The sequence below is a fragment of the Coregonus clupeaformis genome, chromosome 3, assembly GCF_020615455.1.
Source record: "Coregonus clupeaformis isolate EN_2021a chromosome 3, ASM2061545v1, whole genome shotgun sequence".
In the NCBI taxonomy this organism is placed as follows: Eukaryota; Metazoa; Chordata; class Actinopteri; order Salmoniformes; family Salmonidae; genus Coregonus; species Coregonus clupeaformis.
In genome coordinates, this window is record NC_059194.1 from 32,389,314 (window position 1) to 32,411,367 (window position 22,054).

General features: G+C 40.4%; 1 protein-coding gene across 1 annotated transcript in view; it reads right to left on the minus strand.

Moving 5' to 3' along the window:
• LOC121544773 (5-hydroxytryptamine receptor 4) overlaps nucleotides 1–22,054 on the minus strand; it is a 139,517-nt gene that overhangs the window by 38,923 nt on the left and 78,540 nt on the right. Inside the window, exons 3-4 of the mRNA XM_041854912.2 lie at nucleotides 8,991–9,104; nucleotides 1,964–2,164 (exon numbers count right to left, since the gene is read on the minus strand). Of these exons, the coding sequence (XP_041710846.2) occupies nucleotides 1,964–2,164; nucleotides 8,991–9,104 (315 nt within the window). The remainder of the gene's footprint in view (nucleotides 1–1,963; nucleotides 2,165–8,990; nucleotides 9,105–22,054) is intronic.

Genomic DNA, 22,054 nt, shown 5'->3' on the forward strand with positions numbered 1-22,054 from the left:
TATTCTATAATGATATTTAATAGGCTACATCTGTCGATACAAATGTTAAGAAATTGGGACGTCATTAATAAAATTATTACTCTGTAGACTACACAGTCCCATGAATATCCCGCAAAATCATCCTGTTGTCCCGCATTTGGGTATGTTAAATGTGATCACCCTACCTACAATGCTCCCACCTGAATGTTCCCACAACCTAATGAAACGTGTTCTGGGAACGTTCTGGAAACATCAAATGAATAAAAATAAAATCAACATGTACTTTTACATGATATCCAATTGGTAGTCTTGTCCCATTGCTGCAACTCCTGTACGGACTCAGAAGAGAGCCATGCATCCTCCAAAACACGACCCTGCCAAGCCGCACTGCTTCTTGACACTCTGCTCGCTTAACCCGGAAGCCAGCCGCACCAATGTGTCGGAGGAAACACTATACAACTGGTGACTGAAGTCAGCTTGCAGGCGCCCAGCCCGCCACAAAGAGTCGCTGGAAATGCCGGCCGGCCAAACCCTACCCTAACGACGCTGGGCCAATTGTGCGCTGCCTCATGAGTCTCCCGGTCACGGCCGGCTGTGACACAGCCTGGGATCGAACCCAGATCCGCAGTGACGCCTCAAGCACTGCGATGCAGTGCCTTAGACCGCTGCGCCACTCAGGAGGCCATCAGGTGAATGTTTTATACAAACATTGTATAATCATCTGCACAATTGGATAGTTTTTGTGTTATGAAAACATTTGCTGAATGTTCTGGGAACTTTCTCAGAACCAATTTTAGTTTGCTGGGATTATTATTGTAACGTTGCTTCCATAATAATAACTGCAGGGGATGGAGTGACGCAAGCCTATCTATCTCTGCACTCAGCTGTCCTAAGCCTGACCCCTCTGTTGATTAATACGCTAATGCTGGGCTCAAACATAGAAAGCAGTTTGAATTAACTAGCTACTATGCAATACTGTAGAAATAAGGATCATATTGTTGTGTATGGTTAGTCTCCTGAGTAGCTGTGTCTATATGTCTTTCCTTGTCACTTAATGTAAGAGCCCCTCCAGCAACCACACTGACATTTTATCCACCATATAATGTAAACCCTTGATTTCCTCAGCAGCTTTTTAGAACTCATATTAATGCATTCATATATTGCATATTTTGCCTGTAATTCTTTAAAAGCATGTTCTCTTCATTTCGCATTCGCTTTCATCATCAGACTCGTGAATCGTGTTAATGTGGTAAATTAGGTTGATAAATAAAGTGGATCGTAACTTTAGAGGAAATTGAATCTAAATCATTTATGGCCGGCACATTGTGTCTCTCCACACTGTAGCCAGCCAGTTACTATGAATGGCTAATAGTGCTGTTTACTCACTCTGGACAAGCTTTGCTCTCTATCCAATGCATAGTGCCAACTTGACTGGAGAACTTGACTGGCCTGCACAGAGCCCTGACCTCAACCCCATCGAACACCTTTGGGATGAATTGAACCGCTGACTGCGAGCCAGGCCTAATCACCCAACATCAGTGCCCAACCTCACTAATGCTCTTGTGACTGAATGGAAGCAAGTCCCCGCAGCAATGTTCCAACATCTAGTGGAAAGCCTTCTCAGAAGAGTGGAAGCTGTTATAGCAGCAAAGGGGGGACCAACTCCATATTAATGCCCATGATTTTGGATTGAGATTTTTGACGAGCAGGTGTCCACATATCTTTGGTCATATAGTGTATGTAAGCCCAGCATATCAGACTTATCACACTATCATACAACTGTTTAAATATCTCATACAGTAGTCCTCAATATCTTGATGAAGTCAATTACAGGAAGTGCCATAAGTAAGTCAGTTCATAAAATAGGATGGTAAAATGTGTTGATGGTTTGATACTGTTAGTACGATACTAAATACTATATCTACTGACTTCATGTTGACTTGGAAGCATCTTTCCAAGCCAGGTGTTGAGCAGTGGTGCTTACCTGTCCAAAGCTATGCAACATAGGTGTAATATGGAGGCTGTTGTCAACAGTACATCTAGAGATGTCCGGACCAGGCAGAAGGTTTCTCCATAAATCCAGTTCTGGTGGATCAGTTCGATGGCACCAAACGGCATCACCAGCACTGACACCATCAGGTCTGCAAAGGCCAGCGATACTATGAAGTAGTTGGTCTTGATTTTCCTGGGAGAGAATCGAGTGAGAGGTATCTTATTGGCTATATGTCTAAAGATGATTCCCATTGTTTACTTGAAGCAGCATAGGTGTATCATATGGTAGAGTGTATGATAAAGGTATGCTGTGGACAAATAATAAATAATTCAGAACACACTGAAAAGAACAGAACAGACTGTCTACTAGGGGTAGATGCATATAAACATACAATTGTATAGGCTTTTGTATGTGAGTATGTACTGAGGTATGCACTAAACTATTTCATTGTTTGAATTGTCTGTTACACATGACAACACATTTGCCATATTAATATGCTTTCACTATAAATATTTTTAATCTCCACCTTGCAGTAAATATTGGTAATAACTGAATGAGATTGAGAGAGAGAGACACATAAGGAGAGTGAGAGAGAGAGCAAGAGAAGCCCTTACAAAAAAAACATGAAAAAATAACTTGCGAAAGTTAGATTTTCACAGTTTTCTTACCTATGACAATTTTTATTTTCACATGTGATTATTTTCACGTGAACTTGCAATTCCACATGTGAACGTTTTCTTACATGTGAAACTGCAAAATAGATTTTCAGTTTCATATGTGGAATTGTAAGTTCACATGTGAAAAACAATCACATGTAAAAATATAATTTGCAGTTTCGTATGTGAATAACTTTCACATGTGAAAATGCAATTCCACTTTTGAAAGTGAGATTATCACGTGGAGTTTTCTTCAATGTGAACCTGAACATTTTGTTTTCACATGTGATTGATTTTCACGTGAACTTGCAATTCCACGGAAACTGCATATCCGATTTTCACATGAAAACATTTTAGTTTTCTCACGTGAAATGGTGGAGTTAACTTGTGAACTCTAAATTGAATACATGTGAAAATATGGTTTCAAGTGTGAAATTTAAGTTCAACATGTAAAAACATGTGAAAATGCAAATTTGACGTGTGTTTTTGTAAGGGAAACATAAGGTGTGAGAGACTTAAGGAGAGAGTGAAAGAGATTACATGAGAGAGAGAGAGAGAGAGAGAGAGAGAGAGAGAGAGAGAGAGAGAGAGAGAGAGAGAGAGAGAGAGAGAGAGAGAGAGAGAGAGAGAGAGAGAGAGAGAGAGAGAATGAATCAGAGATGTGATCAGCCACTGGTGTGGTGGCATCTCTCTTCTCAGTCTGTTTGAGAAAGACCAGGGCCAAGGGCACTCCATTAATGACAAATAAAACTCTGGGTGAGGCAACCGCTCAGAGCCCGCTCGGCTAAAAATAGCTGCCTGAGAACGGCTAACGGCTGTCAAATCACGTTGTCATTTAACCAGAACATGCCATAAATGCTGTTTACCAGCTATCTGTTATCAACATGCTTTCATGCAGTGCAGAAATACTGTCTTTCATTCAAATCTGAATGTACTATCTAAAGAATGTAAGATCATATTTGCAGTGATGCAAATGAATTGAATAAATAAGATACTGGATTTTTTTACATAAAAATCGATATCATCTTATCGCCACTGGGTTCACCACTGAACTGAAGCCTAATTACAATTTTTTTCGATTGCTAACAAGCATTGTTCAATACTGCGGATACATGTACAAAACTCTAAATACAGTTATCACAACAACACTCTATGTGGCAACCTGTGGATCATTTGTCATTGCTTTGACACAAAATGCATTCAATGACAACATCTTTCAAATTACATAAATACTTGTCTCACAAAAACACATTTACCAACAAAACTCTATGTATCTACAGACCATTTTGCAAATGTTAAGATACCCTTATAAAAACTGTTAAACTCAAGTTCAAAAGCTACTGAAAATTGAATTAGACTGCAATTTTTTACATTGCTACAGTAAAAGCAAAATATAAATTCTAAAATAAAAATAATTAATTATTTAATTATTCACAGCTGATTTTCATTCTACATTACGTAACTGAAGACCTACCCAGGTGTTTTCTATTTTTATGTCATTACCATCTCTACAAAAGCAGACATCTTTGGAATATATTTTACATAAACATGGACCCAGCCAGAGATCGTGTAGTGGCTTACAGAGGTGGAAGAGTTGCCGGGAGAGGCAGAGGATTACGTATCCGTGGTGGAAGACGACTGAGGGGAAGACCCAGAGTTGTAGTGTCAGATGAGATTAGGGCTACAATCATTGATCATGTTGTCAATCATGGTCTATCAATGAGAGATGCTGGTCTCAGAGTGCAGCCAAATTGGCAACGCTCAACTGTGTCATCTATTATAAGAACCTTCCAGCAAACTAACAGGTAAGATATGCATTCTAACTGTACTGAATATTACTGTAGAGTAGTAAATCGACCAAAAGCTCTCCGAACCACTTGAGTGTAATTTTATTTATGTTTTAGGACCCAACGGTTACAAATGGAGGGGGGAGAGGTAGGATTTTCTCTGCTTAGCAGGAAGCTGTAATTGTTGACATGGTCATTAGCAACAATGCCATAAAACTCTGAGAAATTCAAGAGAGAGTGTTGGCAGACAATAATACATTTCAAAATGTTGAAAGTGTAAGCACGACAGCCATTGCTAGAGTCTTGACAAAGCATCATATCAGCATGATCAGCACTGTTCCCTTTGAGAGGAACTCTGATCGTGTCAAGGAACTCCGGTACCAATATGTCCAGGTAAGATGTCTATATCCTGTAATACAGTACTGTTTTTACTGTAAACAAAACCTACCAGAGCGCTGCACATTCAGCAGTGATTTCAGTTACAGTATACTGTAATGTAAACTACTGTTATAGAATAACTGTTATGTTGCCCTGTGGATTTACAATATTTTAGAGTGTCATGGAGCTTGAAGCCAGGCCAACACCCCACATGTTCGTCTTTGTGGATGAGGCTGGTTTTAACATGGCCAAAACACACCGACATGGAAGGAATGTGATTGGGAAAAGAGCAACAGTGAATGTCCCGGGGCAGAGGGGTTCCAACATCATAATGTGTGCTGCAATATCCTCTGAAGGATTGCTGTTACATAAACCACTAATTGGGCCATACAACACAGAGCGCCTCATTTCATTCATGGATGACCTCTATGGAAGGCTTTTGCCAGGTGAAGAAAGAGGGCAAGTCAGAAGAAATATGGAAACCTGGGTGATTGTATGGGACAATGTGGCATTTTACCACTCCCATACAGTCACAGTGGTTTGCAGCCCATCCCAGGATGGTGTCACTTTTCCTCCCCCCTTACTCTCCCTTCCTCAACCCCATAGAATAATTATTTTCCTCATGGAGGTGGAAAGTTTATGACCACCATCCACATGATCAAATGTCACTCTTGGATGCAATGAATGCAGAATGCCTGGATATCTCTGCAGAAGATTGCCAGGGATGGATCAGGCATGCAAAGAGATTCTTTCCCAGGTGTATTGCGCGAGAGGCCATACGGTGTGATGTGGATGAGAACTTGTGGCCCAATGCAGCAGACAGGGTTGACTAGCATTGTTATATATCTGTTTCATTTGGACAATATGCTATGCATATTCATAGTGTGTATACACTTATTGTTTGTTTAACAGTACTGGAATTATTTATTTTTGTGTATTTTGGAATTGCAAAAAGCAAAATACATATTTCAGCCTTTCTGCTTTATTTCTTTACACATCTTGCAGGACATTCTATACAGTACAGGTTTGCCACTCTTCTTTTGTAAAAATGACTGTTGGTTCATTAAAAAAAATATGATATTAAAGACAAATTGACACATTTTCAAGTGGTAGCTGTTTTTAGAGTTTTGTAGGTCATGATACTATGAATGACAACGTGTGCATGTCCTGAGAGACTGTTAGCTTTCATTTGGTAGAAAGATTTGCTTTTGAGACATGGATGTGCATTGCCAAGTTGCATGTTGTTTTGATAACTGTATTTAGTGTTTTGCACATGTATCCGCAGTATTGAACAATGCTTGTTAGCAATAAAAAAAAAACGGTAAAAGGCCTAAAATCAGCAAATCAGCTTTGATGTCACAATTGGGACAGGAGACATACAGTGAGGGAAAAAAGTATTTGATCCCCTGCTGATTTTGTACGTTTGCACACTGACAAAGATATGATCAGTCTATAATTTTAATGGTAGGTTTATTTGAACAGTGAGAGACAGAATAACAACAACAAAATCCAGAAAAACGCATGTCAAAAATTTTTGAAATTGATTTGCATTTTAATGAGGGAAATAAGTATTTGACCCCCTCTTAATCAGAAAGACTTCTGGCTCCCATGTGTCTTTAATACTGGTAACGTGCTGAGATTAGGAGCACACTCTTAAAGGGAGTGCTCCTAATCTCAGTTTGTTACCTGTATAAAAGACACCAGTCCACAGAAGCAATCAATCAATCAGATTCCAAACTCTCCACCATGGCCAAGACCAAAGAGCTCTCCAAGGATGTCAGGGACAAGATTGTAGACCTACACAAGGCTGGAATGGGCTACAAGACCATCGCCAAGCAGCTTGGTGAGAAGGTGACAACAGTTGGTGTGATTATTCACAAATGGAAGAAACACAAAAGAACTGTCAATCTGGGGCTCCATGCATGATCTCACCTCGTGGAGTTGCAATGATCATGAGAACAGTGAGGAATCAGCCCAGAACTACATGGGAGGATCTTGTCAATGATCTCAAGGCAGCTGGGACCATAGTCACCAAGAAAACAATTGGTAACACACTACGCCATGAAGGACTGAAATCCTGCAGTGCCCGCAAGGTCCCACTGCTCAAGAAAGCAGGCCCGTCTGAAGTTTGCCAATGAACATCTGAATGATTCAGAGGAGAACTGGGTGAAAGTGTTGTGGTCAGATGAGACCAAAATTGAGCTCTTTGGCATCAACTCAACTCACTGTGTTTGGAGGAGGAGGAATGCTGCCTATGACCCCAAGAACACCATCCCCACCGTCAAACATGGAGGTGGAAACATTATGCTTTGGGGGTGTTTTTCTGCTAAGAGGACAGGACAACTTCACCGCATCAAAGGGACGATGGACGGGGCCATGTACCATCAAATCTTGGGTGAGAACCTCCTTCCCTCAGCCAGGGCATTGAAAATGGGTCGTGGATGGGTATTCCAGCATGACAATGACCCAAAACACACGGCCAAGGCAATAAAGGAGTGGCTCAAGAAGAAGCACATTAAGGTCCTGGAGTGGCCTAGCCAGTCTCCAGACCTTAATCCCATAGAAAATCTGTGGAGGGAGCTGAAGGTTTGAGTTGCCAAACATCAGGCTCGAAACCTTAATGACTTGGAGAAGATCTGCAAAGAGGAGCGGGACAAAATCCTTCCTGAGATGTGTGCAAACCTGGTGGCCAACTACAAGAAACGTCTGACCTCTGTGATTGCCAACAAGGGTATTGCCACCAAGTACTAAGTCATGTTTTGCAGAGGGGTCAAATACTTATTTCCCTCATTAAAATGCAAATCAATTTATAACATTTTTGACATGCAGTTTTCTGGATTTTTTTGTTGTTATTCTGTCTCTCACTGTTCAAATAAACCTACCATTAAAATTATAGACTGATCATGTCTTTGTCAGTGGGCAAACGTACAAAATCAGCAGGGGATCAAATACTTTTACCCTCATTGTAAAAAGACCCCAGTAAAAACAGAGAGAGAGAGAGAGAGAGAGAGAGAGAGAGAGAGAGAGAGAGAGAGAGAGAGAGAGAGAGAGAGAGAGAGAGAGAGAGAGAGAGAGAGAGAGAGAGAGAGAGAGAGAGAGAGAGAGAGAGAGAGAGAGAGAGAGAGAGACGATGATGATTTGAATTAGCGCAATGTGTCAATGTCAATAAGGCCATCTCCAGTTTTCCATTTTGGTAATCAACTTGCAGAAGTTGACCAAATATAAGGCTGGCTCTGTGGCTCTGTTGCTTTGCCTCCAGCTGCACAATGTCTCCCATTATGGCTAAGCCGTCTTATGACAGCTCTCATTTTATGGATGGCTGGAACAGGTGTGCTATTACAGGGTAAATTGGTGATTGTGGATGAATTCTTCAGGGTATGGGGAATGGGCTATGGTAGAGGTACTGCTTCACGTCACTATTAATCTGAGCTGCAGGGAAGTCATGGTGGGTAGAAAGGAGCAGTGTAATTGGCATAGTAGGTTTAGCAACCATCCTGAATTTAAAAGTATACATCTAGTTTTTCAAAGTATTTGTAATCTGATTACAATATTTTTTGCTGACATGTGATTTGTTTTTGGGGCTGAACATTTGGATGAATAGGGATTTGAAGTTAACACTACCTAGAAACCCTCCTGGTGCTGTCATTTCCTGAGTGTGTGTGTGTGTGTGTGTGTGTGTGTGTGTGTGTGTGTGTGTGTGTGTGTGTGTGTGTGTGTGTGTGTGTGTGTGTGTGTGCGCACGTGTGTGTGCGTGCGTGCATGATTGTGTAAACAGTGAAAAATACTATTGTATCTTCCCATCAGGAGTGCTGAGAGATGATACTATCCCTAGGTTATCAGATAGCCTTTCACATGCCATGCTAGTAACTCAACCACCAAGGGACTGGGATCACAATAGACCACTCAGTAGGAGGCGCTCTTTTAATTGACAAAATAATTACTGCATAATACTCTCAGAGCAGGATCATTCAAATCAGGGCTGACTTAGGCTGTGTTAGTGCAACCAGGTGATAAGATGCTAAACAGAAGAAAGAGTACATTTGCGAGAGAGAGAGAGAGAGAGAGAGAGAGAGAGAGAGAGAGAGAGAGAGAGAGAGAGAGAGAGAGAGAGAGAGAGAGAGAGAGAGAGAGAGAGAGAGAGAGAGAGAGAGAAACAGAGACAGACAGACAGAGGGCAGAACGTAAGGATAGACTAACCTGAGCTGGCGGTCCTTGCAGACAGCTGTCATGACCAGGAGGTTCCCCAGGACGCTCATGAGCATCACCAGGGAAAGGAAGCAGATGAGAGCAATCCTCTTCGGCATGCTGTTGCTGTGGTTACGACAAGAGAGAGGACAACCACTCAGTGAACATATCAATAACAAGCCATGAAGTAATAACTGATTGGAAAGTTATTTCCATGTAATAACCTTCCCTGTCTGAGTATACCTAAATGTCAACTGGACAAATTAGTCTGGTGAAAGAACACATTCCGAATTATTAAAACATCACTGATATTATAGTCACCTGTTAAGAGAAAAAGTTTGTTTTACCACTTTCATTTATACAGTGAGTTGAAGGAACATATTTGTTCAGAATTGCAGTCTACTGTTAATGATCCAACTAAATGTTACATGATGATTGGAGAAACTAAAATTGGTTCTGTCCCCTTGGTAACATGAATTTGTATGCAGGCATTGTCCAGACAACACTGCCAAAATCCTGGCTAATGTGTCGTGTGTGATATTTAAAGGTAAGTATCTGTCACAACAATTATTTAAAGTCCTTAAAATGATTTGTATGGTTGTGAATGTTTGATATATTTAATACATTACTGTAATCCCCTGATACTTGTAGTTTTCACACTCCAGGTTATACAGTCAGCCTAAAGTATCCACACAATAAGTCACTACTACAGTTGTTGCCCCTGGGAGTTTATACAGAAAATAATAGAATACATTTATCAACCCAGCTATACTACAAACTTTATATTTTCATTGTATGTCTCAGATCAGACTTTTTTGCTGCCTTCGCTATGTTACTTTATTTGACCTGAAGTTACCTCAAGTCTAAAATCTAGAGCTACCTCACTTAAAGATCCAATGCAGCCGTTTTTATCTCAATATTAAATAGTTTCTGGGTAACGATAAAGTACCTTACTGTGATTGTTTTCAATTAAAATGGTCAAAAAGAAACAAAAATACCTTCTTAGCAAAGAACAATTTCTCAAGCAAGAAATGTTCTAGGACTGTCTGGGAGTGGTCTGAGTGGGGAGGGGAAAACTGAAAACTAGCTGTTATTGGCAGAGAGGTTTGAAACTCTCTTTCTTATTGGTCGATTAACTAATATACCACCTGGTGATGTCACTAGGCAGGCCAAAACTCAATCTCACCAAAACAGGCGGAAATTCCAAGCGGTCTTTTCAAACAGCTCTTACATTAAACGGGCATTTTCACAATTTTCACAATTTCACAGTATTATTCCAGTCTCATAGTGTGGAAATATATATAAAACACAGAAAAATCTAGTTTTTGCTTGCACTGGGCCTATAAGAATTTGACTATGACCAAATACTTAATGTAGCTACTTCCCAAATAGGTATGCTCACAGCATCCCAGCAAGTTTAAAAGGAAATGTAATTTCTCAAAGATGAAACATTCCTTTGATGTCAGCTCCTACAGGTATGTTCTAATCAGAAACACTGTGAGTTCTGACAGTTACTCAGCATCCACCTCCTCTAGCAATTAGAGATGGAGAAAGATGCCAACTCAACATGTAACACATTTATTGTCATCTAGGATTTGTTGTAAAAATGTATTCGACCTCTCCCTGACGACAATTCACTTTCATGTACTGTAGTCATTTAAATTGTTTTTATTACATTTAGTTGACATTGAGAGCAGACAAATAATACTGCCTTTCTTGTGATAGCTTTGTCATCTACAGTGAGGGAAAAAAGTATTTGATCCCCTGCTGATTTTGTACGTTTGCCCACTGACAAAGAAATTATCAGTCTATAATTTTAATGGTAGGTTTATTTGAACAGTGAGAGACAGAATAACAACAAAAAGATCCAGAAAAACGCATGTCAAAAATGTTAGAAATTGATTTGCATTTTAATGAGGGAAATAAGTGTTTGACCCCCTCTCAATCAGAAAGATTTCTGGCTCCCAGGTGTCTTTATACAGGTAACGAGCTGAGATTAGGAGCACACTCTTAAAAGGAGTGCTCCTAATCTCAGTTTGTTACCTGTATAAAAGACACCAGTCCACAGAAGCAATCAATCAATCAGATTCCAAACTCGCCACCATGGCCAAGACCAAAGAGCTCTCCAAGGATGTCAGGGACAAGATTGTAGACCTACACAAGGCTGGAATGGGCTACAAGACCATCGCATAGCAGCTTGGTGAGAAGGTGACAACAGTTGGTGCGATTATTCGCAATCGGAAGAAACACAAAATACCTTTCAATCTCCCTCGGCCTGGGGCTCCATGCAAGATCTCACCTCGTGGAGTTGCAATGATCATGATAACGGTAAGGAATCAGCCCAGAACTACACAGGAGGATCTTGTCAATGATCTCAAGGCAGCTGGGACCATAGTCACCAAGAAAACAATTGGTAACACACTACGCCGTGAAGGACTGAAATCCTGCAGCTCCCGCAAGGTCCCCCTGCTCAAGAAAGCACATATACATGCCCGTCTGAAGTTTGCCAATGAACATCTGAATGATTCAGAGGAGAACTGGGTGAAAATGTTGTGGTCAGATGAGACCAAAATCGAGCTCTTTGGCATCAACTCAACTCGCCGTGTTTGGAGGAGGAGGAATGCTGCCTATGACCCCAAGAACACCATCCCCACCGTCAAACATGGAGGTGGAAACATTATGCTTTGGGGGTGTTTTTCTGCTAAGGGGACAGGACAACTACACCGCATCAAAGGGACAATGGACGGGGCCATGTACCGTCAAATCTTGGGTGAGAACCTCCTTCCCCCAGCCAAGGCATTGAAAATGGGTCGTGGATGGGTATTCCAGCATGACAATGACCCAAAACACACGGCCAAGGCAACAAAGGAGTGGCCTAGCCAGTCTCCAGACCTTAATCCCATAGAAAATCTGTGGAGGGAGCTGAAGGTTTGAGTTGCCAAACGTCAGCCTCGAAACCTTAATGACTTGGAGAAGATCTGCAAAGAGGAGTGGGACAAAATCCCTCCTGAGATGTGTGCAAACCTGGTGGCCAACTACAAGAAACATCTGACCTTTGTGATTGCCAACAAGGGTTTTGCCACCAAGTACTAAGTCATGTTTTGCAGAGGGGTCAAATACTTATTTCCCTCATTAAAATGCAAATCAATTTATAACATTTTTGACATGCGTTTTTCTGGATTTTTTTTTTGTTATTCTGTCTCTCACTGTTCAAATAAACCTACCATTAAAAATATAGACTGATCATTTCTTTGTCAGTGGGCAAACGTACAAAATCAGCAGGAGATCAAATACTTTTTTCCCTCACTGTATCAACTTCTAACAATACAAGTATTGTTTAGTAAGTGTTTGATTTCAAGTTTAAATGTAGTTCAGATATTCTAACTGCAATTTATATGATGCCATGAATGAAGTCCCATTGTAAAGAAGTCCAACTCAAACTCCCTCATATTTACCATGATGCATCTCCATGTGTGTGATGACATCTGAAACATTTGACCCTTAGCCGTACAATTGAGCTATCAATAACAGGCAATCAGTGAGCAACAGGCTCAATCAACGCTCCAACTCCAAGACAGATGACCTAAGGCTCAGTGAACACACCAGCCCAGTAGTTTCATCTGCTACATGGCTACAATTACAAAACCTGTCACAATCAACCGCAATATGGTACTTTGCATATTTATTTATTATAATCACACCTAAGCCAGAGGTGTTACTAATATTCATGACACGATGATTCAGTTTATATTGGGGAATGCTGTCCCTTTCACAGGCCTATCAAACCACAAATAGCCCCTTGGCCGTGCTGGAGTCCTCCATGCAAATGGTTTATTATAAACGATAGCTATCTAGACATGAACATTTTATTAGTGGTCCCTCTCAGCAGGAGTGTCCTAGCAACCTATTTTGTACTCCAAAGTGTCTGTCTGTCTGCTCCAAATATTCAATCGCTCATCACTACAATCAACAGTGTCAAAATGTGGTCAGAACCACAAAAACAGACTATGCAGAGTGACATGGAGAAAATTGAGTGCAGTATGTTCTCCTCAATAAGCTTAAAAGCTGTAAAGTAAAGTGCATTTAAGCAGAGAGTGGTGTATAATAACTGAAATATAACTGAAGTGAATAAATCAAAGCATTAGGGTAAGTGCTTATTTCAACATGAACCAAGCAGAAAGACTGCTAGACAAACTATCAGAAGGTATCAGTACCCTGTTTACTCATACCGAGAGATTTCTCAACATGTCAGGAATAATGTATGTCAACGCTAGCTATAAACCAAGCTATATTCCTCTAAAACATGTTTTGTTCATTTTCAGGAGTTTTGTTATCTGGGTGGTCACAGACATTGACAAACAAAAACACATAAAATAGTAATCTTGCATTTACAATAGAGTCATGTATTTATAGCTATAGTCAATAGTTGGACTCAATCCTATATTTATTGTAACACAGAATTTGTTGTTTAGAAAGTCAGTTGAAAGTTGAAAGTGTACCTTGGCTGTGATTTTAATTGAAGTGGCCCCAGGCAGCCTATGTTATTTTAGTCCCAATGATTATTTGATTTTCAAAAAGGGCCTTTCTATGAGACTACTGCTACTTATATTTGCCTCTTATGGCACATTTATGTTCACGCATTGAAGTAATGGAGAATGCTTCAGACAAGTGTTAATCCTATTGTTATCTTTACCTCTTGTGAAACAGATTTTTCAGGCAAAAATCGTTTAGGAGGGGAGAAAACAATGAATGCATGAAATATAATCTGGTTGAAAAGTGTAAAGCACACCAGAGCAAATGTATCAAAATGCATGGTTCTGACTTTGGAGAGGTATATTGCTATGCAGTTTTCTAGATGAAAATATTAAACCTCTGGCTCATGAAAAAAACAAAGGTTAAGAATTTAAATGAGAGATTCAGTCAAAACATTTGATAGAAAAAAAGCTTATAGACAGAGGTTACTATAGGTCAGCAGAAAGCTTTTAATAAGAGTTTATTGCAACTTCCTGTTTATTTGCTTAGTGTTATGATTGCAAATGTCAAGTTTGCAAGATACACTTTATTTCTTTATATCATCACTTCATACAGATGAAAAAGAGAGTTATATCTAGGTCTAGGAACTGATAAAACAGTCCAATAACATCACTGCTTGTTCAGATTTCAAGCCCTGGCAGCCAAATGGGAATATTCAAAAATACAGTATAAGATATGACTTGAGATACTTGAAATTAGCCCTCAAAGTTAAAAGATAGATTGACATCTTGCATCAATTACTAGAAGTGATCCAATTCATGTCAGTCTCTGTTATTATGGATGTTTAAATGTTCTGGACAGGACGTTAGTCTACATTCCAAATGTGACCCTATTCCCTACATAGTGCACTACTTTTGACCATTTGGGACGCATTGAAATTTGATTCATATTTCTTCATACAGATGCAACAAAAGGGCAGGACACAGGACAAGACGTTGGCATACAATTATAAATAATTTTCCACTCTGTTAGTCCTGTTTTCTCTAAAGACAGTTGACAAAGAGTCTATTCAGGCTCACAGGGCTTCTGGCCCACCATACGGCCACATAAAATGGCATAGCAGACATGTGACAAGGATGTTTTTCTATCTGCAAAGTGTGGCAGGCATGGTGGTTAAAACTAATGAACTGTGACTGAGATAATCAACCTCTTGTACTTCATCACGCCAGACACTAAAACTAGCTACATATGTAGGATCTTAATTTGATCCAGTTTGCTACAGCAGGAAAACAATCCTGCAGTAACAGGAAATGTGAATTATTATGTGGATTATAATTCATGAAACATTTTTGTAGGGGTTGATACATTTTTCGTTAGGGTAATCAAGGAAATTAATAACTTTAGAAGCCTTTTTAAACCTTGAATACACTAAAAGTTTGCATTTCATGCTGTGCAGGAAAATTCTCAGCAACAAAAGAGCTGTAGCTGTCTCACAGACAGACTGGACAGAGTCTGTCAAACTAGATCTGATCCCTACTTTCTGTGAGGAGAATGTGACTGACTATGCAATTAGATATTTGTTGTGACGAGAGCACTTCAGCAATTCTGTCTAGAGGGAAACATCTGTATCCTGTAATATATATCTATATATATGTCATCTGTATCTGTATAATACAAATTACAAAAAATGCTAATGCTTTTGAAAGATTTAAATGTTAATGTTGAGCATAATAATTAGAGGAACAGAATTCGTAAGAAAATACTCTCATTATGACACATCCTAGAGTCAACCATAATTCTGACAGTTTACACATAAACACTCACATAAACACTTCCATCATTCAGTTAAACTAAATAGGCTAGGTCAATTGAGCTGACCTCCACCAATCATATACAACCTATTCTTGTTAATACATTTATTTCCTTGCAATTATCAATCATTTATTTGCCTTATCCTGTTTATGGAATAGCATGTAATAGAAAGGAAATCTGCAAATGGCTTGCACCTGGGGTGGGATTTGATTGCTCCTCATTTAAACTGTCTGTGAATGTGACTTCCTTCACTCCCAGTGGACAAAGAGCTCCTTTAGGGTGAAACTGAATTAGCGCTAAAGCTGAAAAGATGATTGACATGCTTTTTAATCAGAAAAGCCTTCAATTTTCTGTCTTGTATTGTTTTGTTCTTTTTTTCAGATAGAATTACCAACTGAATTCAGACTATGCCACGCTATTCCATTTCACACCAACCTTATACTCACTGCACACAGTTAATTTGTTCACATTAGATACATGCATACTTCACATTGATGATGTTTTGCCAAACGTATCAGCACTGTATCAAAATACACATCACCTCTACTGTAATCAATATAAATGATGATGGTGATGATGATTGACAATGATGATGATGACCATTCCTCAGCGATATCATCCAGTTTCATGAGTAGCAGCAGTGAAAGCAGCAGCATGCAATAGAGCAGGGCTTTACAATGGCATAATGGACAGAGGTAATATGGCAGTAACAGCGCAGTGTGTAGACAGTGTCAGTGATACATTCTTTTATCCCTTCTATGCTTGACATTCTTGTGAAATCACATCTATGATCACCACTGTCAAAGACCAGTATGAATTGCCTTTCAACACTGCTTGTTTGATATTGTGAATCATGAAGACTTTGGCTACACTCTTAGAAAGAAAAGCTTCATAATTTGTCCCCAAAGGAGAACCCTTTTTGGTTCCAGGTAGAACCCTTTTGTGGTGAAAAAGGTTCTACTTAGAACATTTTAGTGGTGAAAGGGTTCCACGTAGAACCTCATATTAGTGAAAGGGTTCCAGTTATTTTCAGAGGGTTCTCCTATGGGGACAATTGAAGAACCCTTCATGGTTCAAGGTAGCGCCTTCTTTTCTAAGAGTGTACTTTATTAACTGAACAATGCAAGAAAGACCTCACCAATCCAATGCTGCACCTGCACCTGTCTTTTTACAGGTATTATCCACATACATTCTGCCTCTATTCCTGGGCTATCTGGCACCCAGTCTGCAGCTCAACATCATGAACCAGACATACAGTTGAAGTCGGAAGTTTACAAATACTTAGGTTGGAGTCATTAAAACTCGTTTTTCAACCACTCCACAAACTTCTTGTTAACAAACTATAGTTTTGGCAAGTCGGTTAGGACATCTACTTTGTGCATGACACAAGTCATTTTTCCAACAATTGTTCACAGACAGATTATTTCACTTATAATTCACTGTATCACAATTCCAGTGGGTCAGAAGTTTAAATACACTAAGTTGACTGTGCCTTTAAACAGCTTGGAAAATGTCATGGCTTTAGAAGCTTCTGATAGGCTAATTGACATCATTTGAGTCAATTGGAGGTGTACCTGTGGATGTATTTCAAGGCCTACCTTCAAACTCAGTGCCTCTTTGCTTGACATCATGGGAAAATCAAAAGAAATCAGCCAAGACCTCAGAAAAAATTTGTAGACCTCCACAAGTCTGGTTCATCCTTGGGAGCAGTTTCCAAACGCCTGAAGGTACCACGTTCATCTGTACAAACAATAGTACGCAAGTATAAACACCATGGGACCACGCAGCTGTCATCCCGCTCAGGAAGGAGACGCGTTCTGTCTCTTAGATATGAACGTACTTTGGTGCGAAAAGTGCAAATCAATCCCAGAACAACAGCAAAGGACCTTGTGAAGATGCTGGAGGAAACAGGTACAAAAGTATCTATATCCACATTAAAACAAGTCCTATATCGACATAACCTGAAAGGTCGCTCAGCAAGGAAGAAGCCACTGCTCCAAAACTGCCATAAAAAAGCCAGACTACGGTTTGCAACTGTACATAGGGACAAAAATCGTACTTTTTGGAGAAATGTCCTCTGGTCTGATGAAACAAAAATAGAACTGTTTGGCCATAATGACCATCATTATGTTTGGAGGAAAAAGGGGGTGACTTGCAAGCCGAAGAACACCATCCCAACCGTGAAGCACGGGGGTGGCAGCATCATGCTGTGTGGGTGCTTTGCTGCAGGAGGGACTGGTGCACTCACAAAATAGATGGCATCATGAGGAAGGAAAATTATGTGGATATATCTCAAGACATCAGTCAGGAAGTTAAAGCTTGGTCGCAAATGTGTCTTCCAAATGGACAATGACCCCTAGCATACTTCCAAAGTTGTGGCAAAATGGCTTAAGGACAACAACGTCAATGTATTGGAGTGGCCATCACAAAGCCCTGACCTCAATCCTATAGAAAATTTGTGGGCAGAACTGAAAAAGCGTGTGCGAGCAAGGAGGCCTACAAACCTGACTCAGTTACACCAGCTCTGTCAGGAGGAATGGGCCTAAATTCACCCAACTTATTGTGGGAAGCTTGTGGAAGGCTACCCAAAATGTTTGACCCAAATTAAACAATTTAAAGGCAATGCTACCAAATACTAATTGAGTGTATATAAACTTCTAACCCACGCGTGTTGAGGGTCAAACATTTTGGGTAGCCTTCCACAAGCTTCACACAATAAGTTGGGTGAATGTTGGCCCATTCCTCCTGACAGAGCTGGTGTAACTGAGTCAGGTTTGTAGGCCTCCTTGCTCGCACACGCTTTTTCAGTTCTGAACCTGAACATTTTATTTTCACATGTGATTGATTTTCACACTGCCCTCTCCAACCTGGACAAGAGGAAGACCTATGTGAGAATGCTGTTCATCGACTAAAGTTCAGCGTTCAACACCCTCCAAGCTCATCACTAAACACCTCCCTCTGCAACTGGATCCTGGAAAGGCCGCACCAAGTGTTGAGGGTAAGCAACATCACATCACCCACGCTGACCCTCAACACGCGTGCTTAGTCCCGTCCTATACTCACTATTAAGTTTGCTGACGACACAACGCTGGTAGGCCTGATCACTGACGACGATGAGACAGCCTATAGGGAGAAGGTCAGTGACCTGGCAGTGTGGTGCCAGGACAACAACCTCTCCCTCAACATCAGCAAGACAAAGGAGCTGATCGTGGACTACAGGAAACGGAGGGCCAAGCATGCCCACATCCACATCTAGTGGAGCGGTCGAGAGCTTCAAGTTCCTCGTGTCCACATAACTAAGGAATTAACATGGTCCACACACACCGACACAGTTGTGAAGAAGTCACGACAATGCCTCTTTCCCCTCATGAGGCTGAAAAGATTTGGCATGGGCCCTCAGATCCTCAAAAAGTTCTACAGCTGCACCATTGAGAGCATCTTGACTGGCTGCATCACCACTTGGTCTGGCAACTGCTCGGCGTCCGACCGTAAGGAGCTACAGAGGTTAGTGCATACGGCCCAGTACATCACTGGGGCCGAGCTCCTTGCCATCCAGGACCTCTATACCAGGCGGTGTCAGAGGAAGGCCCTAAAAATGGTCAAAGACTCCAGCCACCCAAGTCATAGCCTGTTCTCTCTGCTACCGCACGCCAAGCGGTACCGATGCACCAAGTCTGGAACCAACAGGACCCTGAACATATTCTACCCCCAAGCCATAAGTTAACCAAATAGCTAAATAGTTAACCAAATAGCTACCCGGACTATCTGCATTGACCCACATACGCTGCTGCTACTATTTATAACTAAAACAATAAAGCTGCATACTATTAAAAATATATACATTTTAGGAAAGGAGTTTCATGCTTGAAGAAGCGTTTTTTTGTTAGGTTTGATAATGTGCACTTGCTCATTAGTTAGCTATCTTGCTAACTGAGCCAGGCAGTCACACACACTTCATATAAAACGAATGGGGATGATAAGTGCAGCACAATGCACACAACACTAAATGCTTTACCAAGTTATCTATCTAACAAGATGATGAAGAAATGATTTAATCCATTCTCCATTATCCCATACTGCCAGTGCCAGCTCGTTTGGTAGCTGTTAGCTAAACGGTTAGCTTCACCAGTTAGCAAAACATTGCTAGCTAGCTACTCCACTGACTCTCGGCACCTAACAGGCAGCTGCTTCTTTAAAAAATCGAATCCATTGTGATTTTATTATATTGTTGCTAGTTATCTAGTTGTGGCCATCTGGCTAGTATCGACAAGGGCTTACTACACATTCTAGCTAGCTAGCAACAACATTCGAGCAGCTTGCAAGTTAGCTAATATTAGCTATCTAGCTACAAAGTTAGAAGCAGGCACAAGCCAAACAAAGTTTAAGAAAGCACTGCTACTGCCACCCTGTGCTCTGGACTATTTTAACGAGACTGACGGTGGATGATCTGTTCTATGTGAACAACAAAAAATGTATTGCAGACACTCTGGGCAGAGCTGCTAAATCTGAATCCTAAATCCTTGGTGTGTCTGAGGCTTAATGAACATAGTAACTTGGTTGCAGTTTCTGTGCCAACATGGTGACATTTTTAATACATATTTAATACTGGTCATCAGAATGTGTTGTTAGGTGTCAGTGATATGACCACAACTTGATTCATGTTTGAAGTGTGGTTTTATGATTAATTACTAAAAGGCCATTGTTTAAAGACCCTAAAAAGCTATTGTTTACCTTTTATATTTCTAAATAGATAATGTACAGTATATTTGTTCGGCCCGCAGCCCACCACTCAGATTAAATTTTGGCCCATCAAGCGCAAAAGTTTGAGCAGCCCTGATTCAAACATAAAATGAGCATGGCGTTGCATTATTTATATAACTAATAAACATGGACGTCATACTATTATTTGGCAGCAGTCCAGTACAACGCAAGCATGTGCCTTTGGTGATACTTTTCTTTTTACCTATCATTCCAGCACATGAGAAACTCTCTCTCTGTCACATTGCAGGAGTTATTGACTCTGAACTGGGGCTTTGTTTACATAGAGCTGTGTTGGACCTCTATACACCGTCATTCAGATGACCCACACATGAACTCCCACTCCAATGTCAATAGAGGTAGGAGACAGAGCAAGCTCACTGCATTCAACAGCTCAATCAATCCATTGGCTGGATCTTAGTAATAAAATATGATACAACAGGATGAGAATAAATAAGCATTCAGTTCTTAGTTTCATCACTGTTGAGGAAATGAAAGACTGGGTTTACTGATGTCCTGTGTTTGTATCTTTCACAATCATTGTCTCATATACTGTACGTACAGTGTGGATACTCCTACCCGGAAAGCACCAGACAAAATAAACTACCATAAACTGTTATGACCCTGTGCAGCTTACTCAACAATTACACAAGAACAACAGAAAGGCTACACTCTTAGAAAAAAGGGTTCAAAAAGTGTTCTTCGGCTGTCCCCATAGCAGAACTCTTTTGGGTTCCATGTAGAACCCTCTGTATAAAAGGTTCTACATGAAACTCGAAAGGGTTCTACCTAGAACCAAAAGGGTTCTACCTGGAGCCAAAAAGGGTTCTTCAAAGGGTTATCCTATGGGAACAGTCAAAGAACCCTTTTAGGTACAAGACAGCACCTTTTTTTCTAAGAGTGTACCTATAGAATTACTGGAAAACAGCTTGAGTAGTACTTATGTACAGATGTCGGATCTTAATATTACCCATTTCATTGCAGTAGGAAAATAATCCTGCAGCAAGAGGATTTAAATAAATATTTTAAATGAATAATCGCCGCCAGGGGGCAACTGAAAGCGGTGGTTGTAGGCTATACAATGCAGTACCGTACCTAGGGGTCTATGGTTTGGGGAAAGCTCTGCAAACCAACTGACCTCATACCATCAAGTATCATCAAGTATTCTCACGGCTTGCTAGAGCATTGTGAACTGCTGTAGCGCAGTGGTCTGAGCATCATGCTTCAGCTTTGAGCATCATGAGTTCGCACCCAGTGCTGGGTAATAATTTTGACTTTGTATGTTGGTGTAGCATACTGTTATTATTTAACCAATCCTAAGGCTGCTGCCTACCTGCCTCCAAAGGCACCTACCTTAGTAGGTAGCACTTTTCCAGTAGGTTACTGCCATTTGGGACGGAATTCAAAGGCATCATCAAGTGATAACTCATTCACATTCTGCGAAAGATATAGCCACATTGTAGCAACTGTAGCGGCGTGAGCAATTAGTGCTAGCAATTCAGTGAACAACTATCCCAAAATGGAAATATCTGACACGAATAACAGGTAAACAAGTAACAGAATCGATCTCCTCAGTACCTAAATGATGAATGAAGTTGACACCAACCAGAATAATTATCCTACGGTTTAGGGTCCTCCTTTGCATGTAGCTTGGTCTGTTGCTCCATCGTTGTGGACATGACAGGTAAGCTTGCATGCATGATATCATACAGGCTACGATTATTTTAGACAGCTAAATAAGCTATTTTACTGACTGTTTAAGAATGATTAATAGCCAGAATAGTGGTGTTTCATTGTGAAGCTAACATTGCATTAGAGCTGCTGTATTTTTCTAATGAGTAGGCTTGCACTGTGATTAATTCAGACAAATATCACACCCGTCCATACTATTAAATCACATGTTCAAGATAACATGGTTTTATATTCGTTGATAACTAATATTGAAAGGTGATATGATGCAATCTACTCTAACTAGATTAGAATGCCTAGGCTACTTCTTCCTAATGTAAGCTAAATGCAAATACTTGCATGTG